Source organism: Martes martes, assembly GCF_963455335.1.
Source record: "Martes martes genome assembly, chromosome: 3".
Lineage (NCBI taxonomy): Eukaryota > Metazoa > Chordata > Mammalia > Carnivora > Mustelidae > Martes > Martes martes.
In genome coordinates, this window is record NC_137890.1 from 135484163 (window position 1) to 135508060 (window position 23898).

The 23898-nt window shown below is 36.8% G+C and overlaps 1 protein-coding gene across 2 annotated transcripts in view; it reads left to right on the forward strand.

Annotated features, from left to right (window-relative positions):
* Positions 1–23898, forward strand: part of GRB14 (growth factor receptor bound protein 14) — a 122273-nt gene that overhangs the window by 34855 nt on the left and 63520 nt on the right. The window contains exon 1 of one of the 2 annotated variants that reach the window (XM_080798694.1): positions 18409–18643. The exons of the other annotated variant lie outside the window; for it this stretch is intronic. Coding sequence (XP_080654820.1) covers positions 18581–18643 — 63 coding nt within the window. The 5' untranslated portion in view covers positions 18409–18580. Of the gene's footprint in view, positions 1–18408; positions 18644–23898 lie in introns of those variants that run through there. 2 annotated transcript variants of the gene reach the window in all.

Sequence of the window (23898 nt, forward strand, 5' to 3'; positions counted from 1 at the left end):
CCCAGGCACCCCTGGTTTCACTCTTTCAACAAAGCTTTTGAGTAGATACAAATTCTCTAAGAAAATTAGGATTAATTTTAAACCTGACATCACAACATTAGTTTTAGTGTTGGTCTCCTAAATCTTATTTCATTTCATTGCAGAGCATATCTATGTCACAATCACAAAGATATAGTAAAACTTCTTATTGGGCCAAATAAAAATTTCCTATTTAAAATAAAAAGATTATGGAAATTGAAATTGGGTTAAACCCTTTGTAGTTTATAAATTGAGTTAAATATAATCCATTCTAAACTCTGGATGGTAACACAGAATTTGATTTAATGCCGAAGTGCAAATGAGGTCAACTAATTTTGTTAGATTCAAAGGAAGACAAAACAAGTATGATTTTCAGCACCAGTAAAGGAGATACCCTAAAATAAGAAAAACTACTTCATTAAGCTTACCTAGAATGTTTTTATGATTAGAAAATCCATGAAGAAATTATTTCAACTTTAATGTGAAAATGAGTACAGTGTTTTACAACTGCAAATCGTTTGTTGTATACCTTTTCACTCTTTTTCCCACCTATTTTATGTTACTTATTTTTCCTTTTCTGCCTTCTTTTTGACGAATCAAATATTTTTAAATCATTTAGCTATTTCACTCTATTATCTTATAGTTTTATACTATTTTACTATTCCTTGGTACTGTCCTTGACTTTATAACATGGTTCTTTGACTTTACCCAAGGGATCCTGTCACCACAACTCAGATCACTTAGTTCTATTATTGTCCTTTCATCCTTTGTGTGAATGTCATCTTATATCTTAATCATACACATATTTTAAATTTCATAAGATGTTGAGAGTTCATGGATTTGTTCATTCAAAATTCATTTTGAATTACCAATATATTTACTTTTTCCATTCCTCTTTCTTATATTCTGCAATTTAAAAAAATCTGGAATCAGTTTCTTTTTGCCTGAAAAATTTCCTTTAATATTTATTTTAATGCTATTCTGCCAGTCACAAATTATCTCTGATTTTCTTTGCTCAGAAATGTCTTTATTTTGAAAGGTATTTTTACTGCATATTAATTTCTGCCATTATTTTCTATTAACATTTCATAGATGTCTTTTCATTGTCTTCTGACTCTTATCATTTTTGTTAAGAAATTAACTGCTAGTCTTGTCATTGGATTTTCAAAGATTCTGTCCTCCCCACTCCCCACCCCAGGCTGCTTTTAAGATTTTCCCTTATCTTTTCTTGAGCATAATTATTGTTTTCAGATATTTATCTGCTTAACATGCATAGTGCTTCTTAATTCTTTGACTTGATGGCTTTCCTCAGTTTTGGAGTATCTTGACTAAGTGAAGAAAGTTCTTCAAATATTATATTTCTGATTCTTTCTCAGCTGCCATTATGACATTTTTTTTTCTTGCCTTGTGCATATCTTACATATACATATGTTCTTTTTTCTCTTCTACTCTGCTCTTCTTATGTCAGTCTGAATGTTTTTACTGAGATATTCCAGTTCACTAATCTTTTCGGCTATACCCTGCCTGCTATTAAGGCCATTTTGAGTTTTTAATTCCATTTTTGTCCTTTTAATAATATTTTTAAAATATCCATGCTTCAAAATAATGTTTAAAATGTTTTAAAATATCGATTTCATTCATTTTTATAGATTTGAGCTCTTTTATGAATTCTGCATTTGTCTTCTATGTTCTTTTTTTTTTTAATATTTTTTATTTATTTGACAGACAGAGATCACAAGTAGGCGGAGAGGCAGGCAGAGAGAGAGGGGGAAGCAGGCTTTCTGCTGAGCAGAGAGCCCAATGTGGGGCTCGATCCCAGGATTCTGAGACCATGACCTGAGCCAAAGGCAGAGGCTTAACCCACTGAGCCACCCAAGCGCCCCTGTCTTCTATGTTCTTTTTTTTTTTTTTTTAAAGATTTTATTTATTTATTTGACTGACAGAGATCACAAGTAGACAGAGAGGCAGGCAGAGAGAGAGAGAAGGAAGCAGGCTCCCTGCTGAGCAGAGAGCCCGACGCGGGACTCGATCCCAGGACCCTGAGATCATGACCCGAGCTGAAGGCAGCGGCCTAACCCACTGAGCCACCCAGGCGCCCCCTGTCTTCTATGTTCTTGAACACAGTAGTTGCAATTATTTCAAAGTCTATATCTGCTCACTTCAATATCTAGGTCTTTTTCCATGGTCTGTTTCCATCCTGCCCCACCCTACCTCTGTTACTTCAGATGCCAGTGGATTTCTTATCAAATGTTGGACATTGTGTATGGATAATTGAAGCAATTCTAGATGAAGTCACATTCTCCCCGAGGATATTCACTCTGTTCTCTGACCTGATGGATGATCTTAAGGCTTTCATGACAGTAGCTTAGATGACCAAAGATAACTGCTATGAGGAGGAATAGTGGGTGGTATAGTTTAATGATAAAAGATTCAGTGGTAGGCAAATTTAGAAAAGAAGAAGGGAGATCTGTCCAAAAAAGAGCAATGAGGAACAAGAAGACTTCTGCCCACCTGTGGGTCTAGGGCCATTAAGTATGGAACAGTGATCTTCATTGATAATGAGGATTCAGTTAAAAGGAAGGAGAAGTTGAGAGAAGTGGTTGAATTTTGTGGGATTTTGTTCATGATGCCTCTGGGAGATCCAGAGGCATAGTAAAGGATTTCAGTAGTTGGGGAAGTGTGGGTGATGAGGTGAGAGGAGGTGATGTACATATCCTAAGCAGAGAATGTGGGACTCAAGAATGGATGATCTAGGGGTTCTGGGGCTGGAGTGACTGACATGAACAGGGAAAGGACCTAAAGAGATTAATTTTGAGGGATTCAGATAGATAATCATGGTGAAACTGTAAGGAGGGACAATCTTTCTATAAGCATTAAAAATTCTGTATTCTCCTATTAACTATTCCAATGACCATGGGGAAGGAGAGGTGAGTGGTCATGGAGATCAGAAGCTTCCACTTCATTCCTAGAGTGTGTTATAAGAGATAAAAATAAATAGATCGATTTTGAAGATATTTAGAAAGTAAAATTAGCAGGACTTAGTGAAAAATTGGATATAGGATCTGAAAAGTGGGGCATGTCAGAATTACTATGAAATTTCTGGCTTATGCACCTGGATAGATGGTGATGCCATTCACTGAGCCAAAGAAAACACTGGAAGAGGACCAGGTTTGGGTGGTAGACAGTGACATCATGAGTTTTATTTGGATTTTTTTGAGTTCAAGGTGCATTTGAGTCATTCAAATGGGGATATCACACAGCCAATTAAATATAGGGGTATACTGCTTCACAGAGATATCTGAACAAGAGATGTGAGTTAGTGAGTATCTACCTATAGTGTGGTAATTGAAATCTTTGGTTTGAATAAGCTGGCCAAAGTAGAGTCAACAGGGAGAGGTGAGCCAAAACTGTCCACATGATACTGAAGTGTAAATGGAATGTTCCTTAGCGTCAAGGGGATCTTTGGGTGGATTAAGACCTTCAGAGTAGAGCCCTTAGATTAGATATGGAGAAGTTTGTTGGTAAAAGAAAAGATAGATGTTTTAGGTGAAGAGAAACTTCAGCATTCTTTGTTTTCAGATCCAGGGGCTTCAGTATGCTTAAAAGCCAATTTGAGGAATTTGGTTGAGAAAAGCTTAAATACTGGAAGAGAAAGGAGAATATAAAGTAAGGCTCCTAAGAAGGTGGGAGGGAAAGAGGGATATATTACTTTCCTATTGTTGCTGTGACAAATTACAACAAATTTAGTAGTTTAAAACAACACATATTGGGGCGCCTGTGTGGCTCAGTGGGTTAAAGCCTCTGCCTTCAGCTCGGGTCATGATCTCGAGGTCCTGGGATTGAGCCCTGCTTTGGGCTCTGTGCTCAGTGGGGAGCCTCTCTCTGCCTGCCTCTCTGCCTACTTGTGATCCCTGTCTGTCAAATAAATAATAAATAAAATCTTTAAAAAAACAAAACAAAACAAAAAACCCCACATATTTCTTCTCTTACAATTTCAGAAATCTGAAGCCTAGATGTCAGCAGGGCCTTATTCTTTCTGAGGGCTCCATTTCCTTACCTTTTCTAGTGTCTTGAGGCCACCTGCTTTCCTTGGCTCTTGGTCCTGCCTCATTCTGACCCCTGCTTCTGCATTTTTATCTCTCACTTTCTGCTTCCACCGGTACATAGCCTTTCCTGACTCTGACCCTCCTGCCCCCCTCTTAGAAGTACCCTCATGAATACTTTGGGGCCACCTGGATAACTTAGGATAATCTTCCCTTAATCAAGATCTTTAACTTAATCATATCTGCAAAACTTTTACTGTGTGAGATAACATATACACAGCTCCCAGAGATTAGATGTGGACTTTTTTGGTGATGGTAAGGAGCATTACTCAGCACACTACAGGAGACAAAATGATGGTCTTTAGAAGACAGAAGGGAACAGTTTCTAATTTAATTAGAAAGATAGAAGGTAGAACATGCTCCAGATAGAGGTGGTATGTATGTCTGGTAGTGAAAATAAATTTTATAGCTGCTATTCACGATTCTCTTTAAAATCACACTCGTTTCTTTTACTTATTTGAGGGCAGGGGGCACAGACAGGAGATCTTTACCAGAAGAAAGGACCCCCTAAAAACTAGAGCACTCCTTCATTTAGCTAATAGTTAATAACCCAGTGGGCACAGAGATACAAAGATACCAACACACAGTGGTTTTTATTTTTCTGTAGTTAGAGGTTTCCACGGTGTGCTGAATGATCATCTGGCCAGAGGAGTTAGTTTAGAAGGAATTCCTGGGTGCTAAGTTATACAAGTTGGCCTCATAGACAGTTCGAATATTTGCTGATTGTGTAAGGGATGTGTACTTCTTAAAACAATATATTTTACAGAAATGGGTAATATATCATAAAACGGATTAAATGTCAATATCAGAGAGAACTGCTCAAAAGTGAAGAATACAGTAAAGGTTCTTAAGGAGACATTGTCAATATTTGAGCAGTCAGAGCTCATGGCACACTACTTTTATTAAGTACTTGCCCTTTAGTGAGTAGTCTTACAGCTTTTTATATTTTAATTTTATAGAATAGTAACTAAGATAAAATTATAAAAATAAATACATTGAAAATAACCAGTTCATGATCATCTCTCTCCTCAATTTCACTTTCCTCTCAAGATTAGATTGTTAAAAATTTGGTATGAATTTTTCTAGGTCTTTTTCAATGCACTTACCTGCACTTAATGTGCATATATAAAAGTACAAGTATTTTCTTTGTTTTTACACAGATGGGGTGATACTAAGTTCGGTTCTGTAATTTAAAAATTTCAACAGTATGGTTTTGCAATCTTTTTTGTTAATCCATACCTTAGTGCTATCAACTGCTACCTAGTATTCCATAGTTTGAATGTGATATATTTTAATATGCAACCATTTTCAGTATGTCAGTTCTAATTTTTTTTCTGGTAAACAATAATGCAGTGAACATTTCTCCAGATGCCTTCATAAATATTTATGCTACTTTTTTGGTAGGGAACAAGGAAAGGAGTAGTTACTTCAAAGGGTGTGGCTTCTTAAGAACTTTTTTTTTTTTTTTGAGATTTTATTTATTTATTTGAGAGAGAGAGAGCACACAAGAGAGAGCATGAACAGGAGGAAGGGCAGAGGGAGCAGGAGAAGCAGACTCCCTGCTGAGCAGGGAGCCCGGTTCAGGGCTTAGTGCGGGGCTCAGTGCGGGGCTCGGTGCGGGGCTCGGTGCGGGGCTTGGTGCGGGGCTTGATCCCAGGACTCCGGGATCATGATCTGAGCCAGAGGCAGATGCCTAACTGGCTGAGCCATGTAGGCGCTCCTGGCTTCTTAAGGTTTTTATAGATGCTGCTGAATTTCCTTCCTTGAAGTTTGTTGCCTTTTGTTCTACTTTTATCAGTGCTTGAGAGTATCACTCTTTTTCTAACACTGGTGCCAGCACTTGACATTCTCCATCTTAAATTTTTGTCCAATTCTGAAAAAAATGCCTTATTTTAAGGCATGTCTCACTTATTACTAGGAATATCTTTCCAAGTTTTTATATTCCATGGTATAATATGTTTATGTGTTTATGAATTGTACGCTCATTTCTGCCCTTTGAGGAGAGGGTATTTTTTTTTTCTATTGACTTTTAGGAACTCTTCATATATTCTGGGTATTCATCCTCTCTTACTCTCAATCTGTGCCTTGCACTTGAGTTTTATGTAGGAGTCTTTTATACTATAGACATTACAAATATTTATGAGTTAAATGTGTTGATTTTGTTTATGGCTTGTAGGGCTTACTTAGTAAGGCTTTTCCCACCACAAGATTGTTAAACCATTTTTTTTTTTTGGTTATTTCTTCCAACCCGTTTATAAATTAGTTAATTTTTAGAAATTTCTCTTTAAGGTTTGAATTTTAGAGTCCATTTAAGTATACGATGTTAGGTAAAGAATCTGTATCCTTAGTTTACTCAGATGGGTACAGTCAGTATATTTTGATTAGCTCATCCTTTCTCCATTGCTTTTTAGTGTCAACTTTTGCATACACGCATAGATGTTTCAGTATTTTTTTTAAAAAAAGTGGGTGACTGTAGATTTATATTAAGTATATCAGGTATGGAAAGACACTCCTCACTGATCTTGTTCTTCTAACTTTCTTGGCTATGATTGTACATTTTCTTTACTCTGCAATAGTTAATAGCACAGAAATAATCTGTTCATGAAAGGTTACACAGAATTTATCTGTGAAATGAGCTATCTGGAACTGGCCCACCTTTTTGGGTGGTAGCTCCTTGACAATTTTCTTCTATGGTAATTGATATCTTTGAATTTTCTGTTTTTTTTTTTTTTTTTTTGTATTCGCTATATGTAATTATATTGTCCTAAAGAATAAATTATTTCATCCATGTTTTATTTGCATAAAATTGGAGGAAGTAGTTTCTTAATATTCTTTTAATTGTTTCTTCATTTCTTTGGTATTATTTTTTCTTTTGTGTATTGGTACTTTGTTCATTATCTCCTAGATTTGTTTCCCCAACTATCTATTTTATTTTTGTCCCCAGAGAACAGATATTATTTATCAGTTCTACCATTTTGCTTTTTTCCAAGTTTTAATTTCTACTTCTGCCTTTGTTAGTTTATTCCTTCTGCTTTCTTCAGGTTTAATTTCATGATATTTTCTAATTTTTGGATGCTAATGAATTTGTTTCCATTCTTATTTATTAATAGATAATGTTGCTTAAGGAGGTGAATTATAATATGAGAACTGTTTAAGCAGTATAAGATGTGATTTATAGTGTTTTCATTATATTCATTATTACTATTACATAGTCTGCAATTTCAACTTCTGTTTTTTCTTTGTTGGAAGAGTTATGTGAAGAGTCTTAAAATTTTTAGATGCTTCCTAACCACAGAGTTAGTAGCAATTTTCATTTTGTTGTATTGTGATCAGACACTGTTGTTTGTACTCTTTCCAGTATTAGAATTTTGGGCAGTTTTTTTTTTTTTAATTTATTTATTTGTTAGAGAGAGAGGGAGTGAGCACAGGCAGACAGAGTGGTAGGCAGAGGCAGAGGAAGAAGCAGGCTCCCCGCGGAGCAAGGAGCCCCATGTGGGACTCGATCCCAGAATGCTGGGATCATGACCTGAGCCTAAGGCAGCTGCTCAACCAACTGAGCCACCAAGGCGTCCCAATTTTGGGCAGTTTTATCTGTGACCTAGAATGTGACCAGATTTTTATTGTTTAAATCACTTACTTAAAGAGACGTTATAATCTCTGATATAACCTGAGAATTCAATATATAGCAATTAAATATTTTATTAATCATATTAGCCTATTTATATTTTTTATATTTATAGGTATTTTTTAGTCTGCTTCTTTGGGGTTCCTGGCTGGTTCAGTTGGCTGAGCCTGTGATTCTTGGTCTCAGGGTCATGAGTTCAAACCCCATGTTGGGTGTGGAGCCTACTTAACAAAAACAAAACAAAACAAGAACTGCTTGTTCTGCGTGGTTTGAGAGAGTTGGTTAGTAATGTTTCTATCTGATTTTTCTTATATCTCCTATAATATATGCATTACACATGTGTATTATATGACACCTAGATATTCATAGTCAACACATTTTTATTGTGATTTATATCACTCAGCATTATAAAGTTTTCTTCATTGCTTGTTTATTGCTCTTCTGCCCTGAGTTCAGTCTTACCCTCATTTGACCAGTGTATCTTTCCTTCCTTCCCTCCCTGTCTGCTTCTCTGTCCTTTCTCCACCCCTCCTTCCCTCCTTTTTACCCCCTTCTCACCACCCATCCTTTTGTTTTCAAACTTTCTCACTTAGTTATAGTGATCTCTTTCCCACAGAATAAACTGGCTTCTGCTTTATAATTCAAATGTGGAGGGTTTTTTTTCCTTTCAGTAAGTAAGTTTGGTTCTCTTAAATACTGAGAGAACATGAAAGTTTGGTATGAATGCTGTTTTTTTACTTTGTATTATATTTCTTATAGGTTTTGGAAATAATTCACAATGTGTTCTGCTTTTTTATTATTGTGTTCTTTTAATTAGAAAGTTTTATGTTTTGTTGTCATGACTGCAACAATACAAAAAAACCTTAATCCTCTTGTTTATTTAAAGATTATTTATTAATCTCCTCTAAGGAGCAATAATAAAATTAATATTTGTCCTCTTGATTCTCCCTTCTCTACTAGCTGATTTTAGCATTATAAAATAATTTACTTAAATTCTCTTGTGATTTATCAATTTTGAATAATATCTTTTGATCTGAGTAACGTTCCATGTTTTTCCTCCTTCAACTTTCATTTTTTTTTGGTATGTTTTATCATTTACGCACTGTTAAAGCTTATACTACTTATATTTTATTATAGCAACACAATGACATAGTGTGTTAGTCCCATAAATAGTGTTGGTATTCGTTATAGTCCTTTTACTCTGATTTTTCTCAGCCATCTATTGGATAACTACAGTTTATCTTCTAGTAAATGCCTCAAGATGATCCCATGGGAACAAGATTTTATGTGTTTGCATATGTTCAAAACTTTTGAACTTTGGCTGTTGCCTTTATAATTGAGTTTGGCTAGATTTTAAAATCTCATTTATATTTCTTTCCTCAAGAATTTCATGGGCATTACTCTACCCAGTGTTGTAACCAGCGGCAATGAGGTCCTCCTAAGCATGTAGTTGGGTGGTGGTGTAGGGAAATACTGCAACTGGTGGATTCACCCCTTAAAGCTGCTGGAGGTTTTTTGTCTCGACACCCAAGAATTCTTTTTTTTTTTTAATTTATGTTTTTGAGAGAGAGAGAGAGAAAGAGAGCATGAATGGGAGGAGGGTCAGAAGAGGAAGCAGACTCCTTGCTAAGCAGGGACCCTGACGCAGGGCTCGATCCTAGGACTCCAGGATCATGCCCTGAGCCAAAGATAGTGGCTCAACCAACTGAGCCATCCAGGGGCACAGTGCCCAAGAAACCTTTAAATTTGAAGACCAGTAACTTAACTGAGGTAACTTAGTATTGACTCCTGAAATGAATTTCTCTGATAAAGCGTGGATTTTCTTTCTTTATTTCTTTCTTCCTTCCTTCCTTTCTTTCTTTCTTTTTCTTTCTTTCTTTCTTTCTTTTTTAAAAGAATTTATTTATTTGACAGGGAATGAGAGAAGGAGAGAGAGCACAAGCAGGGGGAGCAGCAGAGGGAGAGGGGGAAGCAGGGAACCTGATGCGGGACTTGATTGCAGGACCCTGAGATCATGACCTGGGCCAAAGGCAGAGGTTTAACCCACTGAGCTACCCAGGCACCCCGAAAGTGTGCCTTTTCAATAGGTATTTTATTGCAAAATTTTTTCTTTTTTTTTTTTTTTAAAGATTTTATTTATTTTTGTGAGAGAGAGAGTGAGAGAGAGTGAGTGCACAAGCGGGGTTTGGGGAGAGAGGCAGAGGGAGAAGCAGACTCCCCACTGAGCAAGGAGCCCAACATAGGGCTAGATCCCGGGATTCTGGGATCATGACCTGAGCTGAAAGCTACCCAGGTGCCTCTCAAAATTTTTCTTATATTTTTATCTTAATACATGTATTCTTTTCCATTATTTTGATTTTTGTCTATAGAGATTTCAGTTACAGGTGTAGAGATCTCCTTAACTTTGTCTCTATTTTTAATGCTTAAATTTAAAACAATTTTTCTTCTCTCTTTGGCTGCTTTTCTTGTATCTGTCATTTGTTTACCTTAACTCTGATTTCAAGTGATTTCAATACAGCAATTAAATCTCTTGAACTCTGCCAGCTAATGTTTCATCTCTTACTGTCTTGTCGTTTCTTCCATATTGCTTTTTAATTTTCTGGGTGAACATACATGATTTTGCTTCATTAATTCTCTTTTATTATTGGTTTAATGTATGGTCTTATATTTTATCCAGTCTTGGCAGAACTTTTCTTCCAAGTAGTCATCTCCTGCCATTTGTTTCTCCTGTTACTTTATTCCTTTTTGTCCATTGTTAGTATGTTTGTATGGATTCATTGATGGTTCCATTTTATTATTCATCTTCAAGGGGGGGAAGGTTCTTCGAATGTATTTATGAGAGTTTCATGAGGAAGAAAGCCAAGGTCCAAGTACTAAATTAAGAAGTCTTTTCATTTTTGTGTTTGAATTTTTTTTTTTCAGTCTTTGATTCTTCTGTGTTAATGGAAATGGGAAAGTGTGAAGGTTTCTTAATATAATGGCTTCCTACTGCTACAGGGGTATCCTGTTCCCTGCAAAGATGGATTTCTGACTTCCTTGGGTTTTATTTTCTCTGCCTTTTAATTTAATTTTATTTTTTAAGCATTTTATATGTTTACTTGAGAGGGAGAGAGCACAAGAGGGGGAGGGGTCTGAGGGAGAAGCAGACTCCCCATTGAGCAGGGAGCCTGATGTGGGGCTTGATCCCAAGACCCTGTGATCTTGACTTGAGCTGAAGGCGGATGTATAACCGACTGAGCCACCAGACACCCCTTCTCTGCCTTTAAAAAAAAAAAAAAATCTTTATTTATTTGTTTTTTAAGTGATCTCTACACCCAACGTGGGGCTCAAACTCACGACCCCAAGTCAAGAGTTGCACCCTACCAGCTGAACCTGTCAGGTGCCCCTGGGTTTTATTCTTTTTTTGAGGATATTTACGCTTACATTCTTGGAGGATATTAATGAGAAATGGCATTATATTTTGTTACCAGTCTGATTCTGAAGTGTTAGGGATTTTATCTTTTCTCTTTGAAGTTGTCCCATTTGCCACTGTTTGTCTAGCATGATTCCTTTTTCATTCAAATTACTGAGCCCTCTGTGGGTCTTTTTCGGTTAATGGTTTGTGACCTACATTGGCTCAGGGATCTTCTCTTCTGCCTTTTCTTATTTCTTTTACTTTATTTTTTTACTCTTTCTGTGACTCATATTTTATGTGTTGATCTTTCTGGATTGTTCCTCCATGTTGTTTTGTTTTTTTTCCTTTCTCTTTTCTTCATTTCCTTGACCTTTTATTATGGGAGACCTCCTCTCATCTTTATCTTCCATGCCACTTATTAGCTTTTAGTTTTATTATAATAATATTATATTTCCAAACATTTGTAATATCAAAGAATGGTCTATGGTTCTTTGATCACTCCTGTTACATAGCGTTCTATTTTATCAATGCTGTAGCCCTTGAATCTTTACCTGATCTCAGGAGTCCGATTAGACATTTTAATATTCTGTCTTCTGAATTATCTCTGATATATTGGGAGGGTTTTTTTTTTGTTGTTGTTCATATTTATATCTTTTGTCCTGTTGTTTGTTTTCTTCAAATGTTTAGTAATCCTTGATTGTCTATTTATTTATGTGGAAGTACTTATTTAGATTTGTTTCCCCTTTTTTTGGTCTTTTTGGGGAAATTTTGGGTTGCCTCAGCTTTGGCATTCCTTTACTCTTAAGAAATGGTATTTATAATGAGCTTCTATTTTTTTAAAAAAATATACTCTAGGGGCACCTGGGTGGCTCAATCATTAAGCATCTGCCTTCAGCTCAGGTCATGATCCCAGAGTCCTGAGATCGAGCCCCATATCAGATTCCCTGCTCCCCAGGAAGGCTGCTTCTCCCTCTCCCACTCCCCCTGCTTGTGTTCCTGCTCTTGCTGTCTCTCTCTCTGTCAAATAAATAAATAAAATCTTTAAAATCTATCTATCTATCTATATATTCTAAGTATTCTATGTATAGATATATATTTACAGAATATATATCTATATTCTATATATATTCTGTAAATATATATCTATATATAGAATATTTATTTATGTATATATCTATATGTATTCTATATATATATTCTAAACTCACTTTCTTTTAATCTACTTACAACATCATTTCTCTTAACATAAATTCCTGCTATAATTGCATGTATTCTTATCAGTCTGATCCCAATGACATTCTAGCTTCTAGAAATTATTTTAGTGCACGGTCAACTGAAGTACATTCCTTATATCCCAGCACAGTTAAAAAAAGAGAAAGGATTTCTTCTTTCTTACCAAGGAAATTACCCCCCCCACCCCCTGCTCCTCTTTCTTCTTCTTCTTGTCAGTATAAGGTTATGGGAGCATGAAGAAAGGTAGGTGCTTGTTTTCTGTCTGTTCTCTTCATCTTATCTCTCCAAAATTTCAGAGACTATTTTTCCTAAGAAAATCTTAAAGTATATGAAATATGAAGAGTGTAGGCAAGATGTTTATCTCTTTACAGCCTATACTTCTAGAACTTATGTTGTAAGCTCATATCTAGGAAAAAATTAATGACTTCTGTATGTGTTTGGCTACTTGACCCTGCTGTTTCTAATTCCTTGTTATCTTTGAAATCTTGACTTCTTTCTAATCTGGTAATTTCCATTTCTCTCTCGGACTCATTTAGGTCCTTCCAACTGTTTTCCTTCCTTTTAGTTACCATTCTCAGAAACGACACACTTCATCTTCCACACTGAGATAAAATTCACTTCTTATCAAATATGGTTCCCTTTAAGGATGAGAGTCAAACTGCTCAGTGTGACATAGAATGACCATTGTCGTCTGGCTCTTCCCTCCATGTTTTCCCAGATTCATCTTTATGTTTTCTTTACCTGGAAATACCTGCACTCTTTTTTTTTTTTTAATTAAGTATTTTATTTTAAAGAAAGGGAGAGAGAGAGCATGTATGCAACGAGGGAGAGGGGCAGAGGGAGAGAATCTCAAGCAGAGTCCCTGCTGAGTGCAGAGCCTGATGTGGGGCCCGATCTCATGATCCTCATGACCTTCTAAGTTGAAATCAAGAATAAGATGCAGGGGCACCTGGGTGGCTCAGTTGGTTAAGCGGCTGCCTTTGGCTCAGGTTGTGATTCCACACTCCCAGGATGGAGTCCCACATCAGGCTCCCTGCTCGGCAGGGAGTATGCTTCTCCCTCTGACCTCTCTCCCCTCATGCTCTCTCTCTCTCCCAAATAAATAAATAAAATCTTTAAAAAAAAAAAAAAGAGTCAGATGAATAACCAACTGATCCACCCAGGGGCCCCAGAATTATCTTCATTCTGATCTTTTTTTTACTAGGGAACTTGTTCACTCTCTCATGGTAAAGTTAACTCTTCTTCTTTTACCATTCCAGTACTTTATTTATGCTGATTTACAGAACTTAACACTTTGTTGTGATTATTTTTAAGTGTCCATCGACCCTCTTGTAGATAGTAGTTCCTTGGTAGGCAGGTGTAATGCTTCTCGAAAATTATGTCGGGTATGGAATACACAGTCACTTTAAAATACTTGAATAGGGCGCCTGGGTGGCTCAGTGGGTTAAGCCTCTGCCTTCGACTCAGGTCATGATCCCAGGGTCCTGGGATCGAGTCCCACATCGGGCTCTCTGCTCAGCAGGGAGCCTGCTTCCCTCTCTCTCTCTCTGCCTGCCTCTCTGTCTACTGTGAACTCTCTCTGTCAAATAAATAAATAAAATCTTAAAAAAAAAATACTTGAATGAACTGTGGATTGGTCATATTTATCATCACTAGGGCGTATAAGTCATTCAGTCATTTCTTTGAAAGAGGAAATTTTCTTTTAGACTTTGAATCACTGAAAATAAACATAGCCATTCCTGACAGAAGGAAATAGCTGTCAGAGTGGAGGCCAAAATAGGAGAGAGGGAGATAAGTTCCGGCTCACCAAGGGAGAAGCCTGATGCCGTGTCACATACATAGGGAAGCAAAGCACTTTAGTGTGAGCTGGTAGAACTAGAGGTACTGAATTTATGTCGAAAGATCTGGCCTGTTAATTGCTATAATAAAATATTTTAAGATTTCTGTGAAATCAGTGTTCTTAGGACAACAGTTAAATTTAGTGTTTACATTAGTGCTACTAGTAGTACTATGTCAGATAGCAAAAGAATGTCCAAATGCTCTTGTGAAGAAGACTGTGTGGTTTTGTTCAGAATAAATCATAAGGCGAGCAATTGTTAAAACAAGAAAGGAGGCTTGTCTGCTATGTAACCGGAGCGACTAGTCTTTCCACAATGATTGTGAGTGAGCATAATGCCTACTGTGTACAGAAAGCACTCTGCTAGGTATTCTGGGAGCAGGAGAGGAAATAAGAGACTGGGTCCCACCCTTAAGGACTGTACTTTCATTAGGCAGAAAACTAGGGCCTATGGAAAGATTTATTAGTTGCCAAAACAGTGTATTAGTATGTACAGAGCAGGACACGAGCAATAGAAAAGTTTAAATTTTAAAAATGTGCAAAATAAAGAACGGTAAAATCTAGATGGAGGAATGACTTCCTTCTTCTCCACCTGCCAGTTCTAAGGTAGACTCGTACCCCTCCCCCACTGCCAAGAAAAGGAGAGATGTTTGAAGGAAGCATGATCAGTGTCACTGTCAGAAGAGGTGTGCCTTGTCTTGGGCCTCAAAAGTTTGGTGGTGTTTGGTGAGTGGACATTAGAAACAAAGAGGTGGGCATATGGAATGTGCCTTTGGGATCTATAAGAAGCTTCTGTTGATCTTGAGTAGGGGAAGAGGTTTGAAGGTCTGGCTTGGAACCTAGAGGTTGGTTGGTGCCTATGTAACATTGTCTTCTGCCCGGATCCTACCTGGTACACTATTTTGACTAATTGTTTACATGTCTTCATGGGTCAGCTCCTTTGGCAAACAGGAATCAGGAGCTATCAACTTTGAATTCCCTATAGCAAATAGCATAGGACTTGACACATAGTAGGGCCCTCAACACATACTTATTGAATTAGGAGAACTAACACATGTTTAGGTACCTCAGAAACAGCCCCACATGATGACATTTTATTCTAACATTCTATCAAATTATATAGTATAATGTGGGGGAGAATATTGTAGGGTAGAATAGTGGGGTGTCATGGAAAGGGGCGAATCTGGTTTTCATCAGGGCTCGTTGACTTATGCACGTCACGAACCTGGGAAAGTTCTTTTGCAATATGTATTTATACCTGAGACCATTTCTTAGCTGCCGTTCTTCTGGCCTTTGATCCCTCATCTACTGAGGAGCGAGTGCCTCCCTCATAGTGTTGTTGTAAGGATTCAGTGAAAACTAGCTCAGTGCCTGGCTCATAGTGGGTACTCACATAACTACCATTAATAATCATAATAGTGGTTATTTTTTGTTATTCTCAATTCACACTGAAACCTTGATATGCATGTTTTGAGTGGCAAAATGGACTCCTTCAGAGTATTGAGCAAGGACCAAAATAACATACAACCATGTTTTACCAAATATTGGTTTTGGAAATGATGACCTGTGAGAATGCATCGTAGGCCCCATTCTTCGCAGCAGCAGGGTTTTCAGCCCCTGCCTTGGTCCCTTCCAGACCCTATGCAAACTTGATTTCCTTGACCCTCATAGCAGTTCAAAAATTGTTGGCCGTGGCTTTTTATCCTCATTTTGCAGAAGCTGAAGAAATTAAGGATCAGGTGACAAGGTTAGTGAGTGTGAAAGTCATTTATAATAATAGTAAGAAAAAGCATAGGCTAAAGTTAAATTTTGAATCAGTGTCTACAATAAGTGGGAGGTAAGATAAAGCACAGTCAATATGAACACTTGGAAAGATCACTGAAAAATGAGACACTGCCTGTCGTAAGCGTGAATGTCATCTCATTAGTCTTTCAGCCTATTGACTAGGAAAAGTGTATGCAAGTCTCATTTTTCAAAGACAATGACCTTTTTGGCAACACAGAGTCACAAAATGCCACATTTTGCTCTTCATGGTTTTCACTGAAAATTTATAAACTTCAATTTTCAAGTGTTCTAAAGAGATGACCTATCACACCGGTTGTCTGTCAAGTGTTTTTCAAAGCCCTTATAGGGCAGGTATATTGCACTGTAATAAATATAGAGCCTGGACATCATTTTGACTTGAGGAATTCGTTTTTAGTTATAAAAAGCTCTGTAGTGTGAAGTAAAACAGCGTCTTTGACCTCCCACTTGCCTAGACCTCAAAATGTGGAATCAGCTTTGGGAACCTCATTTTATCTCCCCATCAGGCATCAAGTTCTGCATAGTCTTTTCCTCTAATCACTTGTCAAAGAAAATGTCATTTCCTCCTTGAAGTGGTGTAGTTTCTTCTGTTTTGGTGCATCCCTAGTTTAATCACTGTTAGACTCACTTAGCCCACTACTTAGTATGATTTTTTTTTTTAAATTTAAAAATGAATTCTCTCTATTCTGCTTTGAGGCAGTGACCATATCTTAGTCAATAGTATGTTCCTACTACCAAACACACCGCCTCATGCATAGTGGGGACTTTGCCTCGTTATTTAGTGAAATGAATTGCTTTGATTATGGTGGAACCCCTTTTTGGAGACCAGAGATAACACTTCTTTGTAATGTCCAAAGACTAAATTGAGAAAAGAAGAAAGAAAAAGCCAAATACTGCAGATAATAATCTTGAAATGACGTAGTTACTGTGGGCTTTGTTATTGTTGGTCTGCCAAAAAAATGACTTAAGTTTAAACCAGAATCTTCCACTTTACAAATGGTAACTCCCATCCCAGTACTAGTAAGTTTTTATTGATACTGTTATTTTAAAAGGCCACGATAAACCTAATTGGATAAGGATCAAATGAATGCCCCCAAACTAGATCCATCTGTGACTTTTTATATTAAGTGAATTCCCCCTCGCCCCCACCCTGCTACCTTTCTGAGGAATCTATGCAGGTTTTGAAATTCCAAGTAGGGAACTCTGTAGAGTTTGTAATGTCTCTTTTCCTTTTGAGGAATATGAGATCATTCTGCACATAAAACCTACCCAAAGCGTTAAGTGTAAAGCAGTTAAGTGAACCCTGCTTAGTACCAGTCTAGATAATGAAATGGAAAGTTTGTGTCTGAGTTGCCTAGAATCTTCCATTTTGCCTTGTTACTACAACAACCACCTTGTAAGCTAGAAATTACAAGAAGTTTTCTCCTACTGACTGCAGTGGTTCATTCCCTGTGCTGTGGCTGAAGAGCAGAGTAGTAGATGGTTGTGAAGTCATCCGTCCAGCAGGGATCTTACCATCATAATACCTTAGATTAGTTTTAATATTATGATACTTTTTGTCATGTTGAGTGTTCTATTCTTTATTTAGAAACTCTGAAATTATGAAAATTTTCTTGTTAGCCATCAATGATTTTAGTTGTGACTCTCCTCCAAACCCCCCGCATTTTTAAAATACAGTTTTCAGTTAGTGTAAGAATAAAGGCAAAATGGTTGTTAAAATTTTGTGTTTGCATTGAGCAGTGATTATTGTCTAAATGCTTTAATTGAGTGAAAGATGCTAAATTACAGAATTCTGGGCTTTTTTAAAAGTGATAAACATTTGAAATTCACATATTGTGGTTTAATGCGCCCTTTATATTTAACATTATTATTTTTAGGTTGACTGTTAAGGAAATAATTAACAGAAATACTTAAGCATGTAACCTTAAGGATAGTTGAAAAGTCCATAATAAAAATTTTAGCTGTTTAAGAAATGAAATGCGTCAGTGAATATTAAAAACCTTTTATTGTAACACATAAATTAATACTTTAAGACCAATTCTAACCTCAGGATTATTTTTTGCACCTTCTATAATATGTTCTAATCGACCCATTTATCGAATTTATGGGTTGCATAAGTAAATTTAGCTCATCTGCCTATTTATGTACTTTAAATAGATCCATGTAAACAGTTTCTTATCTGCCATATGTTGAAATGTTTTAGTAAACTAAAGACATAGCTGCTTAGTCAACAAAGATGGCATTAAATTGCACTGTTTTGGAAAAAAAAGTTAAGTGAACTAGATGCCTGTTAATCTGGTTCTTTAAATATCATAAACAAAAGTATCAGAATGTTGTTTCCAAGGACAAAGGCGGAGTTTTCCCGGCTTTGATTGGTCACTGCCTGTCCTGTCCCACAGCCATCCTTAATTGGCTTTGGGTAGACTGGAATCACATAAGCAGAGTGACATTTATTACTTTCCTAGTTTCTTTGCACTGAGCCCTGAGATTTCGAAGGAGTAACTATAAAAGATTTCTTTCATTTCATCCATGATCTATGAGAGGGGTTCCTCCTACGAAGAGCAGGCATGAGTCTGAGTGCGAGAAGAGTCACTCTGCCTACAATAATGCCAATAGTCCTACAGAAAAGGGTATGTGACTTCTTTTGCCTTGTTCTTTCCTTTTTTCTTGCTGTTTTTCTTTCTTCCTGTTACTGTGTGTTTATTAATACACTGGAAACTTTAGTTACATATCCTGAGAGAGGCTGTCATTCATTGAGGCTAGAGGCAATTAAAGGGTATATTAGTGAAATTAGACAAAGGGGGGAAATGCCGCGCTAGAATACCTCTGTGGTAAAAAATCTCCATGTAAAAGCAGTTCGGTCTCGATTTCAGGGCATTGTGATTTAGAGAGTATACTGAATCTTTTGCTTTTTTTTTTTTTTTCTTCTGTAACTTCAGGCCTCTTTGCCTTCAGTTCAATAGGAAATCTGCTAGCTATTATGTTTTATATTTGTTTACCGAGAAGCAGTTTCTTTGTTTCACTATAATTCATAATACATCCATCTTCATTGTCGAATGGACTATATCATTGTTTTTCTGTTTAAACATATGGCACCAGTTTATTCTCTGGTTTCTACTGATTTCTATTGAGTTGCTGCCTATTTGCTTAAGAAAAACTTTCCATTATATTCCCTTGTGAAAGAGCTTTCTGTTAATTATTAATGCAGTCAATCCTGTGTATGAAAATACTGTATCTATTTGTTTTTTGTAAAGTTTATTTCCATGTCTTACTTGCAGCATCATATTTTATAAGGTAATAATAAATACACCATGCAATGTAGCATTTAAGTAAAACTGAATATACTAAACTTTTCTTATAAATACTCCAAAAAGGAACAATGTCTTGAAATCCTTGAAGAATCAGCTCTCTAGTATAAAAAAGGAAGGCACCAAAACACATCTTTGGCAATATGCTTTCTGAATGGTTTTGGTGACACTAGAGACTGGAATGTTTATTTCCGTACCTGACTTTTAATAGTTAACTGTTAGTTAACTATTAGTGTATTCCGTAAGTCAAAGGTCATAGTGTAATTTGTTTGAAAATGACAAATGTAACAATAAGGGAGTTTTTGGTTGTTTTTTTTTTTTTAAAGAAGTATCTCTTTGTTATTGTGTTTAATTTTCAGGTTTTCAGTTTATTTTCTTATCCAGTCTACCATTTATTCACTGGGGACATTTTTACTTGGCATTGGGATCGTATATGGTGATTTTGCCAGTATTTGTTCTTTATCTTTCTCGATGTCTTTTTCTCATCTTTGGCAAATTTAATTGCAGATATTTTGCTTTGAGCTTGAATCTTTATTTTGATTTAGACTAAGCATTAATAATGACCGTAGAGATTCCCTGACTCACTGGAATGTGAAAAGGTATACTAATCTAGATCAAATGTGTGTTCTTAGAACTGAGTTCTTCTTTATGCAGTTAATATTGCAGTTTAGAATAACCAAGAAGCTTTCATCATGTCCTTTGATATGACAAGTCGGTTTGGTAGGAAGCATAGCACTGGATTGTTTACTAGCTGTGTGACCTTGGGCAAGTCACTTAAGCTCGCGGTCATTACTTCCTTACCTATAACACAAGAGCCGACAGATTTTCATTAAATGCTTTCTGCAGTATTATAAGTGTCTATAATTCTGTGACTCAACTAATATATTTTGTATTTTCATAGTTAAAATATCTAGACCATTTCTTATTAGAGTATAAAACATTAGAAAGAGATGTTATCGTTTTCAAGGACTTTGAGCACTGGGGCAGGGGCAGCTGGCGTGAGTGAAACTCAGCTAGAAAATCCAGCACTGACTGGTAAGTAGCAGAATGAGAATACTCTGGAAAGCTGTGATTATAATTGATGTTAAGTCTGAGCTGCTGATGGTCACGTCATTGTGATTTCTCTTGGTCTTTTATAATAAGCTGTTTGTCAGGTTTTTATTATAATAATTAATAAGTCAAAATTCCCTGCACCCAGGTCCATGCTATTGCCTTCCAGTGAGTACACATATTAAATTTCCATATAATTGAGGACATCACCATTTGCTGAATGTACTTACATGGTTTCTTTCTCCTGACATTTTAGCCCCCAAAGGACACCTTATCTAGGAGACTATTCTGAAAATCTTAATATCTCTTATTTTAGGAATTGGGCATGTTTCTGACTAAAAGACTTCCATCTGCTCTGGTCACACCATGGCTTTTTTTTTTTCCAAGATAGAAAATTATTCCATACTTGTAATTGACATGTCATTTTCTATATGCACCATAATTTAAGATGATCTGACAAATTAGTACAAGCATTTCTTGGGAGTATTTTGGGGCAGCTTCTCATTTTCCCAAGAAGGCAGCAGGTGCTTTTCCTTAAGCTTGGCATAAAGTTTACTCATCTTGAATGAGTGGCTCTTGAAAAATAATTTGCCAGCTGGAATCCTAATCATTTGAAAGGCTGAGGGCATTTCTGAAAATGCTTAATAGCACTAGGGAGTAATTTTCTTATCAGCTTGTGTATCTGATCTAAATGACCATGAGATTCTCCTGAGAGTGACTAGGAACTTTAACTTTAAACATGGCCTCTTAACACAGTCTGGGTCTTTTTTGTAGAAGATCAAATACACTTTGATCTTTGAGGGAGAGAGACTTTTGGTAGATTCTCTATCGAGTAAAGTTTTAGAAAAAAAATTTTGATTTCCTCCAATTCTATTAGAGTCTGATTTCCTTGATTCTGGTTATTCATGGTTCCAGGGAGATTTCATCGTCTCAGACACGATACTTCCTCACCAAATGCTCTGAATGAATCTTTTACCTCATAGCATTTTTCTCAGATAACTACTAGATTAGATCTTTTTTTTTTTTTTTTTTTAATGAGAGAAGTCTGAGTCTCTTGGGTGTTGAGTAACTTATGCAAGGTCACCCAGAAGGTCATTGGCAAAGCTAGAAATAGAATCTAGGTCTTGTGACTTCCAGTGTGTTTCTCCTAGATATGTGTTACCTCCTGAAATTAATATGTTAATGAAATTGCCTTATGGGGTGTATAATTGCCATTCAACTTCTAGTCTGGAATTAGCTTAGGCAAATCCTTTCATCTCCCTCTGCACCTCCACCAACTCCCATATGTTCTAGTGTAGAAAACATTTTATTCAGAAAGCAATTGTAAGCAGCAAAGTGTGTGTGTGTGTGTGTGTGTGTGTGGAGAGAGAGAGAGAGAGAGAGAGAGATAGAATTTATACCCAGCGGTCTAGATTGGTACATTACATCAAGAAACTATTTTAAGGTCCCAGAGAATTAACAAAAGATTCAACGATTGTAAAGTATACATTAAATGTAATATAAAATTCATATTCTTTTTATAGAAAGCTTTCAAGATCAGAAGGCCAGATGTCCATATTCTGACTCTATGAGTAGGCATGTTTCATGCCTCTATCAGATTTACATTGTTTTGCAAATTATATTTACAAGCATTTCTGCATTTTTTAATCCAAACTACAATTATGAGAGATATTCATGAGCACACACGATCCTGAAGCATCTTCTGAAATCTCAGAGAGGAGAAAGGATAATTTCTTGAATACATTTTACTTAAGATTCAAATCCTTTTGAAAATCTGAAATTCATGAGTGTAATATGGAGCAATGCCATTTATCAGAAGAGTCAATGCCTGTCTATACAAGAGAATAGTTTATGTTATATTCATTTCCTTCCTCATACAGTTAGAATCATTGCTGTGATTTTCTAAAAATAATTTTGTAAAGAATGAAAGAATACAGATTATCATATCACTATTTTGCCCAGAAACTTTTAAATTTATACAAAATCCATCCAAATGGATGTATTGCCTCTGCTTCAGGGCCTGTGCGCCCCGTGGCTTCCCCAGCCTCGCGTGAAGCCTCTGCACAGTCTGTGGCTTTCTTCCTGGCGCTCGAAACACCGTTTGATGTTTGTCCCTCTGTACTTCTGCCCCCAGTTCTATGCTCCACGGCCTGTAGACAGCTCCAGGACTCGGTCTGCTTTTCCCGGAGGCTGTCTATTGTCTGTGCCCCAGCTCAAGCTGTAGTTCCATTCTGAAGCTTTTCAAGACTTTCGTAGCACATCTTTCTTAGTGGTATCTTGATTCCGTGTCCGTGGATGTGCCTTTGTTCCCGATTTCCCAATTCAGTAGGTACTGCCTTGTGACAACAGTTCTTTGATTACCTTTTCTGATACTGAAGGCTTCCTAGTCTTCCATAGTTGTGGATCATAATTATGCTTTCTGACAACTCAGATTTGCCTTTTAGGCTTTTCTGTGTGTCTGGTTTTGTTTTGTTTTTGTTTTTGTTTTTTTAAAAATCTTGTACTATTTCGTTTTCAAAAACCTGTCTTTCTTTGTCTTACATCCAGAATTTAAATATTGAAGAGACTCCTTAACTAAAGTGTTTTGTCAGTTACGAGCTGAATTTTTATTTCATGTACCCAGAAAACTGAAATGACAGCACATTAAATAGGAAGATTTATTTTTCTTTCACTTTACAAGACTCCATCCAAAGCTAATGTAGCAGCCTGACAATGTCCTGAGGCAACCAAGTTCTTTCTTGCTTTCTGTTGTATCTTCCTTAGTGTGGGTCTCTTTTCCTTTTATGGAAAGATAAATGCAAATCTCCAGTCATCCTGTTCACATTCCTGGCATACAAAATGGGAAGCACCAAGGGCGTGCTGGCTCGCTCTGTCAGATGTTAACATGGCACCCTGAAGTAACCAGGAACTTTTGCTTACATTTTACTGGCTGGGATTCTGTCATGTGGTCAACCCTAGTGACAGGGGAAGCCAGGAAATGTGGGCCTTGAGCGCCACATTCTGCCCTTCTCATCTGAGTCTGGACTCATCAGGAAGGGGGAGGGTAACAGGGGTTCTTGGTGGGTAGTTTGCCGTCCCACTCCAAGTGCCTCCAACATATTAGACATTCAGTAAATATTTGTCCCTTGGATTTGTGTTATCCTGTTTCCAGGTACACATTATGATTACGCTTTTTGGACAGATGTATTCTCTTAACTTGTATGGGGATAGTAGAAGGCATAGTAACGGGGGAAAGAATGGATATCCTGAGAAGGGGAGAGGGTAATGGAGACCCACAGAGGGCCGGCTGGCTTGGTTGTGATGTGGTAATGAGTGCGATTATTGTTGTTTCCTTGGAGTTCTCATTCTTGCTAAACCTTGATCTTTCTTCTGTCCTTTTCATTGTTTACAGGGTAACTTTGCTACATATCCGTCTAGGAAAGGTACCACACAGACAAGTGAATTTTGTGTTTTCACAAAATGTTTCTTTTCCTGAGAAGTGAGTTTTTAGGAAGTGTGATGCCTTAGAAATTGTGTGTTTTAGAGCC